This window comes from Physeter macrocephalus, chromosome 1, assembly GCF_002837175.3.
Source record: "Physeter macrocephalus isolate SW-GA chromosome 1, ASM283717v5, whole genome shotgun sequence".
Taxonomy (NCBI): domain Eukaryota; kingdom Metazoa; phylum Chordata; class Mammalia; order Artiodactyla; family Physeteridae; genus Physeter; species Physeter macrocephalus.
In genome coordinates, this window is record NC_041214.2 from 31,654,432 (window position 1) to 31,668,110 (window position 13,679).

Here is a 13,679-nt window from a genome sequence, read left to right on the forward strand (position 1 = left end):
AGTCTTTTCCATGAATTCCTTGAAGATGAAACCCTTTTATAGGAACATTTTTTCAAAAGCATCAGAGTATACCCAGAACTGTCTGTAAATGACAAAAGACTTAAAAATGACCACAGTTAAAGATTCTTCCATGTTTTCTGCTATTTCTTTTTTTGGTTGAGTATTTTTAAGTGTTTTAATTTCATTAGGAATTTATTTTAGTGTATGGTGCAATACATATCTGATTTTTTTCTAATGAAAAACCAGTTATACTGTACCAAAGTCATTTACTGAATAATTCGTCTTTTGCCACTGCTTGTAATTCTACTATAACAGGAATGGATTTGTTTGTGAGTAACAGAAAATCTGACCAACAGTGGCTTGAATTCACCGGAGTTTGTCTCACACAAAATTAATCTGGGAATAGACAGAACATGGTTGGTATTTATACTACACCTCAACAGAGCAAAGACCTACATTTTTTCCATCTCTCTCTGTACCATTCTTTATCTTCATACTGTCCCCTCATGGTTGTAAAATGGCTGTTGAGCATCAGCACCACATATGCGTTCCAAATCAGTGAAAAAGGAAAGGACAGAAGGTTTAAAAGGTAATACTAACCTACTTTGTCCATTTTAAAAGGTTTTTTCTACAGGCCTCATCTAGCATTTACATGTTTTTTTTTCCAATATGTCTTGCACAATATTTTCTAGGCTACTAATGTATCTCCTATCAGTAACCATCCTTTCCTTCAGTTCATCAACTGAATTTTTTAAGAAATAAAGTATTTTAGATATATGCAACCTCATGTTAATGGCAGCATTATTTACAATAGCCAAACATGGAAATAACCTAAGTGTCCATCAGTGGATGAATGGGTGAAGAAAATGTGGTATGTACGCGTGTGTGCACACACACACACTCAGAGGAATAGTATTCAGTTGTTAAAAAGAGAAAATCTTGCCATTTGTGACAACATGGACGGACCTTGAGGGCATTACACTAAGTGAAATAAGTCATAGAAAGACAAATACCATATGATCTCACTTATATGTGAAAGGAAAATAACAACAACAACAAAACAACACAAAAGAACACTGAGCGAGCTCATAGATACAGGGAACAGAGTGGTTGCCAGGGGTTAGGGGGAATGGGCAAAATGGGTGAAGTGGGACAAAAGGTAGAAACTTCCACTTGTAATATAAATAAGTCCTGGGGGTGTAAAAGATGGTGACTATAGTTATGAATACTGTATTGCATATTGAAAAGTTGCTAATAGTGTAGATTTTCATAGTTCTCATCACAAGAAAAGCAAAATAATTTGTAACTGTTTATGGTGACATGTCAGCTACACTTATTGTGGTGATTATTTTGTAATATATACAAATATTGAATCATTATATTTTATACCTGGAACTAATTTTATATGTGAATTATACCTCAAAAAAAGTGTCTTTTTTAGTTCCCTAGAGTTTTGTTTTGTTTTACGCTACATTTGAATCTTTGAAGTATACTTATTTTTTACTTAGGTTTTCCTAAATGCTGATTTTTCTGGCTTCCTTTCCTCTTGTTGTTGGGGCTGTCTAGATAGATTCTTTTCTTTGTACTTTCCTTGGGCCCAAGATCTGGTTGTGAGCACTAAATGGCTGAATCTCACAGTTGGTACAAAGCAAAAGAGGCTCTACCCTGGTGGGCTTTTGTGAAATGGAAGCAGCAGGCAGCCTTCAGAGATACCTTTGAGAAACATCTCACCTCTCCATCCTGCTACCCTCTCCAGTCTGTGCTCCCACACCCCCAGTCAAAAGAGTAGGGAGGATTCAGCCAGCCCCTTCAGTTCCTTTTTGATGTCCTACAGAGCTTAGTAACCCACATAATACTCATGTAGCGCCAAAATTATCTTTCTTTGGGGGTATTTGACTGACTGCCAAGCTCTTCCCTATCTCTGCTTTCTGTTCCTTGCTCTTGGGATTTCTTCCTGTTCTATGTATCACACTAGTTCTCTTTCCTGGGACACCAACAGAGCTCAAGACCTCATTTATAACCAATTTTCCTAACAGCAGTTTGGCCTAGAAAAGACAAATAGCCACAAATTGAGAGTATACAGATAACTATGTTCACAGAATTTCTCTGTGAACTCTCTGCCTTGTGAATTTCCATTCCTCCACCAAAATGTTTTAGGCTAGAGTGGGAAACCTCTGCTGGGTTCAACTGTCAGTTTCGTGTTTTAAACAAGATAACACAATCTGGTGTTAGATTTTTTTCTAACTAGATTTTTTCTTTGAAAAGTTAATAAATTCACTCCATAAAATAGAGTTAATTCAAAGTTCATAGTAAAATTGGAAGAAATAGGTTTGCAGTTTCAGATATGAAAAGTTGTTTTTGGACTTCTTAATGAAGTGCTTATACTCTTGAAACTGTCAGTTCTTTAAAGTGTCTATTTAAAATATTTGAAAGATGATCTATGTCACAGGTATCATGATTAGTTTGATCTGAATTCAGTAGCAAGTATCCTTTCTAGTCTAAACTTCAATTCTTTTTTTGTTTTCTACTTTAAATTATCTCAACTAGGACCCAAGTACAACAAAACTGGAACTATTATTTTAAATGAATGGCTTAGAATAATAGATTAAATACTGGTTGTAAATAATAATTTTGAGCACATTAACAATTATTTAGTTGTCGAAGATCAAAACAGGCAAAAAAGAGAAAGCCATCTTGTGCCCCTTGATTTCTGTCCATATCTACTTTGAGAAAAATGTTCCTTTTCCAGTAGGAGGAAAAAAAACTGATCAAACTTGATGTCATATTTAATATATATATTTTTTAATTCCTTTTAGGACAGTGGTGATTACCCCCTTACCATGCCTGGACCTCAGTGGAAAAAATTTCGTTCAAACTTTTGTGAATTTATTGGAGTCCTGATTCGACAGTGTCAGTATAGCATAATTTATGATGAGTATATGATGGACACAGTAATCTCCCTTTTGACTGGTTTGTCGGACTCCCAGGTCAGAGCTTTTAGACATACAAGTACCCTTGCTGGTAAGTAACCAACATTTTATTTCCTTTTCAATTTAGTTTTGTTAAATATGTTCTATTCTAGTTAAGCTTTATTTAGATTAAATATTAAATTCATTACTTTGCCCTTGAAATATACAGTTTTTCTCCAAAATTCACATGAATGGTTTGTATTCTCTAAGTAACTGGCATTTGATAGTCTTGAGAATGAAAATTGAAAATTTCTGGTGAATGTTACCAAATCTCTTTCTGAACATGTATTTTCCTGCATTTTTGTTTTATAACCAAATAAATTTTAGGAGTCCACCAGGCCATGTTCTTTGGTAAACCCAAATAATAGTTGAAATTCCAAATTCATAGTATTTTTTCTACTTAATTACATTGCTTCATAGTTCATTGTTATTATACATAAATGTGTAAATTTTGTTTATATATATGTATTTTTAAACAATTCCATCCAGTTGTAATAGGTAATTGTGACCTAGCTGGCATTCTTTCTATTATTAGTGCTGTAATAACCTAAATGTAATGTCTCTAAAATCAGTTCAGGTAGGTAGGCTGAGTCCTGAAGAACTGACAGATTATAGTTTTCACTTTTGCTTTTATTTTAGAATTATCTAGACAAATTCTGAGTCAAGTATGTTCTTTTTCCCCTCGGTTTTTCCGTAACAAGGTAATTTTAATTTAGCCATTGTTCTCAATTCCTCAACGATTTTAACTGTGCTTACCTAAAATGACTAAATGATTGTTCTTTTTCTCCTGTAATACAGAGAGAGAGAGTGTGTGTGTATGTACATACACATATATTTAAATACTCCCAAATTACATCCTTTTTAATAGCAATAACTCTGGCTATATTCATCTTGCACATTACCATGACAAAAAATGAGATTTAATTTAATTAATTGCATTTCATCTTGAATTTAAATTTCTCATTTATCTAATTTATTGAATGCATTGATTCTTAAACTTTAGCATGCATCAGAATCACCTCCAGGCCTTACTGAAACAGATTGTGTGGCCTTGCCCCCAAGTTTAACAGGTTTCTAGCTGATGCTGACACTGATCCTTTGGGGACTACACATTGCAAACCCTGGATTGAAAATTTTATCATTTTCTGGTTTAACCTGTTGCCTAAAGCCAATGTGATAATTTTATATAGAGTTATCCATATTTTTTTCCACTCCTTTTTCCTTCCTTAATGTGGTTAATCCATATTATTAGTGTCCATTATTCCCTTAGTTGCAGTTCTATATGGAGCAAACATGACACACAGTTATTCTTTTGAGGGTGTCCTTTTTCTCACTGGGAAAAGAGGAAGATCTTTTACTTAATTTTATCTTTTTTGAAAAGGTAAAATCACACAATTTATTGTTGAAAAAATTTTCTATATAGAAAAAACATCAAACACATTTTATTCTGTTTTGAGAGTATCCTCTTCCTCATTATTAGGAATAAAAAGAGATCTTGTACCCAGTTGTAACTTTTTGAAAAGGTACTGTAAATATACTATTCATTACTTAAAAGTTATCTGATACTATACAATTTTTCTTTTTAATTTCATCACTTCTAGAATCTTCTGCCCTTTATGTTATGTTTGCTTTTTTCTTTTCTTTATATTTTCTGTTTACTTTTCATCTTTCATCTATGTACAGTAATTCCTGTTTAGCTGGTTTTCAGATGCATAGTAAATGCAGTGATTTGAAATAAACAAAACTTAAACATAAGATAGAAGTTACTTATGAATAGCCAAAATTACTGCCATAAACAGTTATTATCTAGTTTCCCAATGCCAAGAGAGAAAGAGAAGCAAGTGTTAGATTGGAGGGCAAGTGTTAGATTCTGTCCTGCTGACAGAATTGTGAAACTATAATTTATAACAAAAAAGAAGTCAAAAATTTGCTTACAGATATCAAGATACAGAGCAATCTGGGGCTTCTCTGTAGAGGCCAGCTACCTCTCTTTAATCCAGAAACCTGTGTGCATTTTATATAAAAGACTAAATATATGCCACATACTCTACTTATGAACACAAGAGAAGGAATAGTATATTATAGAAATATACAGAATATTTTGAGTTTTAAAACGTTTCAATTTCCTGAAAAATGCAGTTTAATTCATTTGCATTTGTCCTTCACTGCCATGTAAATGAAATATTACTGTATTTTACTGACTTTATGATGGTCCATTTCAGCTCTTCTTTCCATTGGCCCATTTTCAGTGACTTTTATTATTATCTTGTTTTTCATATATATATATCCCTTTGGTAATCTATACATGCTAATTTTATGTATGCTTAAACATATTTTAATTATGGCTTTCCTCCTATTTCTTTTGAGTTGAGTTGCTCCCTCCTCCTTCCAGTGCCTTTCTGTCTTTCTTTTCTCACAATTTACGTGTGATCATGATAGCTTTTAAAACTGCCTGATAGGGCTTCCCTGGTGGCGCAGTGGTTGAGAATCCGCCTGCCGATGCAGGGGACATGGATTCATGCCCCGGTCTGGGAAGATTCCACATGCCGCGGAGCGGCTAGGCCCATGAGCCATGGCCGCCGAGCCTGTGCGTCCGGAGCCTGTGCTCTGCAACGGGAGAGGCCACAACGGTGAGAGGCCCACGTACCGCAAAAAAAAACAACAACCCAAAAACTGCCTGATAAATGCCATTTGGTTTTCTCCTCAGCTTTTTTTATATCATCTAGCCTATTTGTATTTGTTAATTACTTTTAAAAATCAGAAATCAAGAAAAGTAGATCAATGTTATGTTTATACTTATTTTTTAAAAGCTAACCTATTTTTCAACTTATTCTCAAATTTATTTCAAAATATTACGGTAATTTCTCTGTGTACATTAATGATCATGTCTTCCAAAGCTCAGTTGCATAAAAAGTGAGACATCAGTCACCTTCCCTTCAACAAAGCACAGAGATCTTGCTGAGAACTTAATTCCAGGCTGGATAATAATTATCCATCTTTACAAGAATTATTTTCTTTTCATCTTTGCCCTCTTCTCTGGTACCCCCTCCCTTTTTTTCTTTTATGGTATGTGTATGAGGGGTAGATTAAAAGATAATCATTTTTATTCACTTTGCAGGACGAGTCTTGGGGACTAGATAAAATGGGCAGGAACATTTAATCCTCTGCTTCAAAGACTATGTGCATGGACAGTTACAAGGCAGTTATGGCCAGATATGATTATCGGCTTTGGAATAAAATGCTCCTTGACATTGCTTATATCTTAGCTGAGAAGAGAGACAATCAGGTTAGTTGTTTTGTAGGGTACAGACAAGATAAGTTTTAGAGCTTCATAAATCATCAGAGTGGTCTTATCAATAGTACTTTTAATCTATTTTCCAAATATCCCATTTTCTTGTTATTAGTTAATAATATGTCCCAGTTGTCAGTGTTTATGCATTGCATTTAATTGTATACTTTTGCCACATTTTTACTAAAATTTTCATTATTTTGTAGTTCTTCAGGTTTGTTTATTCTCCAGGTAGAAGTAGTCTCATTTTTCCAGTAAACTGTGCTTTCTCCCTTCTTTTTGGAATTCTTTTTACCATTAAATTGAAACAGACTGTTAGCAATTACATTTTGTATTATATTTTCCTTATTTTTTTTCTATTTTTTTAATTGGAATTGTAAAGCATACTCTCCTATATGTCTGAGTCATCTTAATAAAGAAGCTTTACGCTGTAGTAAAGTTTTCATTACTGATTTGTCTTCAGAATTAAGTTCCTTTGTTGCTTTTCTAAGTAGCTGTCTCAGACATATTAGAATAGAACATAGTTTGTGGATTTAATTTATATAAGTAGTATTTTGTCATTATTATTTTGGTGGATTTACAATCTGAGGCTGGCCATATTTTCTTTCCCCAATTTCATGGAATTTTCATGAAAAAATATTTTCCTCCTCCAGCTCAAAAACAAGTAGGTTTCCCTTTGTTTTACCACTGTGTTGTTTGGTATTATAAAGATAATTCTACTCTCAAAGGATCTATTTTTTAGATTTATAGTTATATTATACTTAGGTATTTGTTTTTAAAATGTATGCCAATACGTTAGAAGTTGGTGACTTAAAATTTTTGTTAGATGGTGAGATGAGTAATGTTGGTTTACCTTTTTTATTTTTTGCTATTTTCTCACCTGCATAATTTTCTGTGTTACAAATAGATTGATACTGACTACCTCTCACTTCTATAGTGAAAATGCTAATTTGAACAAAGGGGGATTAAGAGTACAAAATTTTATTAATAATAGCATGGTGATTGATTCTGTACTATTTTTTTCTGAAATGAATTATGAAAAAATTAGAAAATGTGGTTAAGATCATCATATGACAGTCAGGTGGCCTCATTATGCTGGGAGGCCAGTCTTTACCACTAGTTAACAATAATAGGTCACTCAGATTCTTGGGGAAGTAAACATTTCTTTGTATCTCATTGTTTAACATTATTATATTGGTATATGGTTGATTTTATATTGACATATGATTTGTTGTTGATTAACATTTTTTTACCAAGTCAGCATCTCTGGACTTTTACTCTGAGAAAAGATAAGCTGTAAGAAATTTCTTTGTTCTCCCATCACAGACTGAAAATAATCTTGTCTCAGTAAATTGATGTCTTTTCTTTGGCTTTCGGTTGCTGAAACCATGTAATATAGGGTTCATAGAATGGGTTCTGGACCAGACTGAATACATATCCTTTTCTGCCTTTTACTAATTGGGTAATTTGGACAAGTCCTTTTGGCCTCACTTTCTTCATATGCAAAGTGGGAAAGATAATGATAGCTACCTCATTAAAAGAAATTAAGAAGGCTTGAACTAGTGCCTGACATTTAGTAAACTGCTGCTGTTATTCTGTAATGACAGTAAGAGCCAGTAGTGTGTGCAGTGTTTCCCTTCACTCGTGTTTTTTTTTCCTCAGAATTTATGGAACACCTACTCTTTTCGTAATAGAAGACATTGCAAATGGGGAAATCAGAACAAACAAGTAAATAAACAGATCTTTCAAAAACTGCTATTAAGAAAACTAACAGCATGCACTTTCATTTTTACATATCTCTTGGCTCTCACATGCCAAATTCTATTTATTAAATTCAGTAGGTATTTTATAACTCTTAACCAGACTGAATATTTCTGGTTGCTATGGTTAGAACCTCAAAATTTTAGGTCAATCTGGCATCATCAAAGAGCAGACTATAGAGTATAAATAATCTCTCTTCCTTAATTTCTTTATATTTTATTTTCCTTTTATTCATTAAAGAAATTTTTACTTTCTCATTGCTTTGTATTTTCACCAGTGCATTTTTTTTTTAACTTTAATACCTTTGTGTTTCTCGTTGCTCCTCTAGATATAACACTTTTTTTTCACCTTTCTAGAATTTGTACGTAGTAGACTTTTGGTGTTCTCATGAGATTAATGCCCAATAATTGACCAAATTTGCGAGTGCCACTATATCATATAACTGTACACATAAAATACAGTAAACTTTTAAAATGTAATTACTCTTTCAAATGTAAATATAGGTATCTAGAGTAATGTTTTATGTTTTCTAGTTACAGAAGTATCATTTTCTTAGATTTATCTTCTTTACTTTCTATCATCAGGTATGAAAATTAGTTTTCTTTGGGGAGCTAGTTTTTGTAAAGAAATTATGATTTTTAAAATCATTTTATAATCATATCTTTTATGTTTCAACTTGGTGACCTTGGACAAGTTACTTAACTTTGGTGCCTCACTTTCCTCATCTGTATAGTATTGCTACTAATCCCATTTTATAGGAGTGTTGTGAGGCTTAAATGAAATAATTCGTGTTAAATGTTTCACATATACAAGTCATTCAGTAAGTGTCTGATGTTATAACTGTGATAGAATGACAGAGCTTGCTTGGTTTGGCTCTAAAGAGGACAGAGAAATTGAGAAAGTTTCTTGTAGATTTTTCATTAATACTTCCATGTTGTATGTTTAAACATTTTCTGTACATATAAAATTACGTATACAACTTACAAAGAATTCAGAAAAGGAGAAAAGTACAAAAATAAAAATAAGCCATAATCATACCACTTCTTAATTTTGTCATGACATGTTGGTGTTTCCTTTTATGTGAGGATTTTTTATTTTATTTTTAAATAATAGGATGTTATAATCAATTTTGTGGGGTGCATTTTCTGTACCTTTAATATTTTATAATTATGTTTGATAAGGCTGCATTGTTTTCTAAAATCTATATGTCCTTTAAGTTATTTAACTTTTCTGCCATTATTTGGATCCTTTGTCTTTTGTTGAATCCCCTATCTTTGGCTTGCATTTTTTTTTTAAATTTATTCTCTCCTTTTTGGGTAGCATGTTTTTTTATAGCTTCTTGAGAAAAAGAGTAATGGAAAAGTATATATTTGAGATTTTACATGCCTGAAAAATTATTATATTCTTACATTTAATTGAACCAGTGTAGTACTTACTGAAAATTTTCTTCAGAATTTTTCCTGTTGTTTCCAGTATTGCTGTTGAGAAGTCCAATCCTGTTTCACAGTTCTGATTCTGATCCTGTTTCTTGTCTTTGGAAGCTTTATGTTCTTTTTGTTCCTGATTTTCTGAAATATCATGGTGATATACCCTAATGTGTGTATATAATTTCACATTCATTATGCTGGGCACTCTTTATAGAATACATATTACTTGGATGTTAATCTGTTGAATCAATCTGAGTTTCTTGTTATTTCTCTTTTAGCTTCCATTCCTTAGTCTTTTTGTTCACTTTTCTTGTGTTTCTTCAACTTTATTGAGCTTAATTTTCATTATCATTTTAAATATTCTAAGAGTTCTTTTGCATTCTCCAAGTCTTTTTTTTTAACATTGTTTCATGGATGTAACATTTTCTTTTATCTCTCTTTGACAACGTTAATTATTACTCTGAAGTTTTTTTAGACACCCTACTCTGACCTCTTTTCCAATTCTCTGCTTTTATCAGTGTCTTTCATGATGGAAACGTTCCTTAAGTATCTGTTCATTGGCTTTCTAGTCATTGCTGACAATGAGACACTAAAGAGTTGATTGCCAGAGAGGGTCGGGGTGTGGGGTGGCATGGGTGTGTGTGTGTGTTGTGTTTGACAGGGAGGGGCAATGGCTCTGGCCTCTTTGGCGAGCATCACTGTAGGGTGGTCCTGTGGTCACATACCATTTTCACTGTAGACCCTAAACTCTTGGTATTGATAATTATTTTTCCCTGGGGAAGTTCAGCTTCTTTGCAGAAGGATCTTTCAATCTCCTTAAGTCTGTTTGCTGTCCGCCATTTGGGAGTTATACAGGGTGAAGGAGCACCCAGGGCACTCTGCACTTCACCTATATCCCTCCTCTGTGTCTGATGAGTCCAAATCTCTGGTTTATATTCTTCAGGGAATAAACTTTCTGGACTTCCAAGATGAGTGTATGTTGGGGGAATTGCCTGATTGCCTAGGTTCAAGTGGAGATTTAATTACTTACTATACAAACTTTGAGATAATGCTCCTATTTTCAGACCTTATTTCACTGCATCTTCTGTGGACACCAATACTTCTCCAATTCCTTAATGCTTTTGGGTTCTACAGAGCAAAATTGTTTTTCTTTTTGTGTTTCTTTAGATATAGTTGTCAAGCTTTTTCAACCATTTGGTTTGATTTGCATGCTTCATCCATCTGCTTTCCATATATGTATATTGATACATTGTGGTTTGGGGTTGCAGGTAATTTTCTGGATTTATTGAAGAAGAAAATTGTTTTCTCGTTATTTTGGTTGGGTTTTTAAGAGACAGGGATTGATTAAATGTTTATTATTTGGAAAGTGGAAGTTTGTTGTAAGCCTTTTTGTTTTTTTAAATAAGTTTTTTAAAACTAAAGAAGGAACAGAATTGCAATGGAATACTACTCAGCCATAAAAAATAATGAAGTAAAAGTATAGTAGGTATCACTAAATATAAAGGCAGCTTTTTGGTTTTCATTTTTATGTTGAAGAACACATAAATGCAAATTGTTGAATAGTAAATAAAAGGGCCAGTGTCCATAATCTTAATTTTAACCATCCCATTTGCCAATAATCGCTTTTGTTCCAGTTTTTGTTTTATATGTTCCCAGCTCCAACATTGTTTTTCTTCTATTGGGGCTTTAAATTCTTTGATACTCTGTTTTTTAGTGTTCTTGATGTCCTCACTGCCTCCACTTTCCGAGCTTAGATTCTGTTATCCAGGTTTATTATAATCATGTCCTTCTCATGAAGGACCCTCAACGTCCTTGCCCTCCATTATACCTCCTAGGAAAACCACATATTACTACCTGTTCCATACCTACACAAGTGGAGCTGAAAGCGGCTATAGAACAACACATAGTTATAATGGCTGGGCATTTTACATTTTTTTCTCAAGTGGACCTTTAGTGCTGCCTAGCAATCCTATTACAGTATTCTATGCCATGGATATATTCCTACTTTCTTATAAGATTATTTCACACCTTCTCCTCAAACCTGTAGCATCTGCTATCCTCTTTTCTTCATAATTAGCTGATTATCTTGCTAGCTTTATAGAGACAGAAGAGAATCCTTCAGTGATTAAACCTACTTACCTAGGTGCACCAGTACACATATACTCTGCTTTTTCTCTTATTACAGTACTGTCTATCTAAGGTTAGTCCTTACCCTTGTGTGGTGGATCCAATCCTGTTCACCACCTCAAGAACTTTACTCTTCAGGGTGTTTTTACTCTCTGTCCTGCTTCAGTTCCCCCATCCCCTTTATCATTATATTAATATGCTATAACAGCCTTTATCTTTTAGAAACACTCTGTATCAGTTAGGGCTCTTCAGAAACACAGAACCATCAGGAGATATACTTAGTTACTTGCTTTCTTATTTGCATACATACATACACACACAAAGATATATATATTTGGGGAGAGGAAGATTTATTTTAGTGAATGGCTCACACAATTTGGGAGCTGGCAATTTTAAAATCTGTAGGGCGGGCCAGCAGGCTAGAAACTTAGGCAGGAGTTGTACAGTCTTGAGGCAGAAATTGCTTTTCTAGGAAACCTCAGTTTTTGCTCTTAAGGCATTCAACTGATTGGATGAAGCCACCACATTATTGAAGGTAGTCTCCTTTACTTACAGATGTTAATCTTATCCACAAAATACCTTCACAGTAACACCTGGATTAGTGCTTGATTAAATAACTGGATACTGTAGCCTAGCCAAGTTGACACATTAGACTGACCATCACACCCTCCCTTGTTTCCACATGCTCCTTAGCTACAGTCCTATTTTTCTCCTTTTCTTTATAGCAAATCTCAAAGAATTATTTCTATTTACTGTCTATACTCACTCTCTTCTTATTCTCTTTAAACCCACTCCAGTCAGGTTTCTATCTACCTGTTCACTGTCTTTGCTCTTGTTGAGGTCAACAGTTACCTTCTTAGTGTCAAAAAGCACTGGGCAGCTCCATTGTCATCTGTCTCTCTTGAAGGACACAACTACTTCTTCCTTCTTGAAGCACTGTTTTGGTGGATTGTAGAAAGCTAAACTGTAAATATTGAATTATCTGAGACTCAATCTAAAGACCTTTTTATCTTTTCTATCTTTATTCACTCCTCAGTGAATAAAGTGAAAACCAATTCCATGTTTTAATTATTTCTATTAAAAAGTAATGGTGGTGAAATCACAGCAAGATCTTTTTTGACCCACCTCCTAGAGTAATGGAAATAAAAACAAAAATAAACAAATGGGACCTCATGAAACTTGAAAGCCTTTGCACAGCAAAGGAAACTATAAACAAAATGAAAAGACAACCCTCAGAATGGGAGAAAATATTTGCAAATGAATCAACAGACAAAGGACTAATCTCCAAAATATATAAACAGCTCATGCAGCTTAGTATTAAAAAACAGACAACCTGGGACTTCCCTGGTGGCGCAGTGTTTAAGAATCCACCTGCCAATGCAGGGAACACGGGTTCAAGCCCTGGTCCGGGAAGATCCCACATGCCTTTGAGCAACTAAGCCCGTGTGCTACAACTACCGAGCCTACGAGCCACAACTACTGAGCCCATGTGCCACAGCTGCTGAAGCCTGCATGCCTAGAGCTCATGCTCCGCAACAAGAGAAGCCACTGCAATAAGAAGCCCATGCGCCACAACTAGAGAAAGCCCCCGGACCTAAATAGACATCTCTCCAAAGAAGACATACACATGGCCAAGAGGCACATGAAAAGCTGCTCAACATCAATAATTATTAGAGAAATGCACATCAAAACTACAATGAGGTATCACCTCACACCAGTTAGAATGGGCATCATCAGAAAATCTGTAAACAACAAATGCTGGAGAGGGTGTGGAGAAAAGGGAACCCTCTTGCACTGTTGGTGGGAATGTAAATTGATACAGCCACTATGGAGAACAGTATGGAGGTTCCTTAAAAAACTAAAAATAGAATTACCATATGACCTAGCAATCCCACTACTGGGCATATACCCAGAGAAAACCATAATTCAAAAAGACACGTGCACCCCAGTGTTATTGCAGCACTATTTACAATAGCCAGGTCATGGAATTAACCTAAATGCCCATCAACAGACAAATGGATAAAGAAGTTATGGTGCATATATACAATGGAATATTACTCAGCCATAAAAATGAACGAAATTGGGTCATTTGTAGAGACATGGATG

The 13,679-nt window shown here is 34.3% G+C and overlaps 1 protein-coding gene across 4 annotated transcripts in view; it reads left to right on the forward strand.

The window, feature by feature from the left end:
* The window catches only part of STAG1 (STAG1 cohesin complex component), a 459,692-nt gene that overhangs the window by 279,965 nt on the left and 166,048 nt on the right, over positions 1-13,679 (forward strand). For all 4 annotated transcript variants that reach the window (XM_024131797.3, XM_028489469.2, XM_024131796.3 and 1 more), the window contains exon 7: positions 2,817-3,021. In XM_024131797.3, coding sequence (XP_023987565.1) covers positions 2,817-3,021 — 205 coding nt within the window. The remainder of the gene's footprint in view (positions 1-2,816; positions 3,022-13,679) is intronic.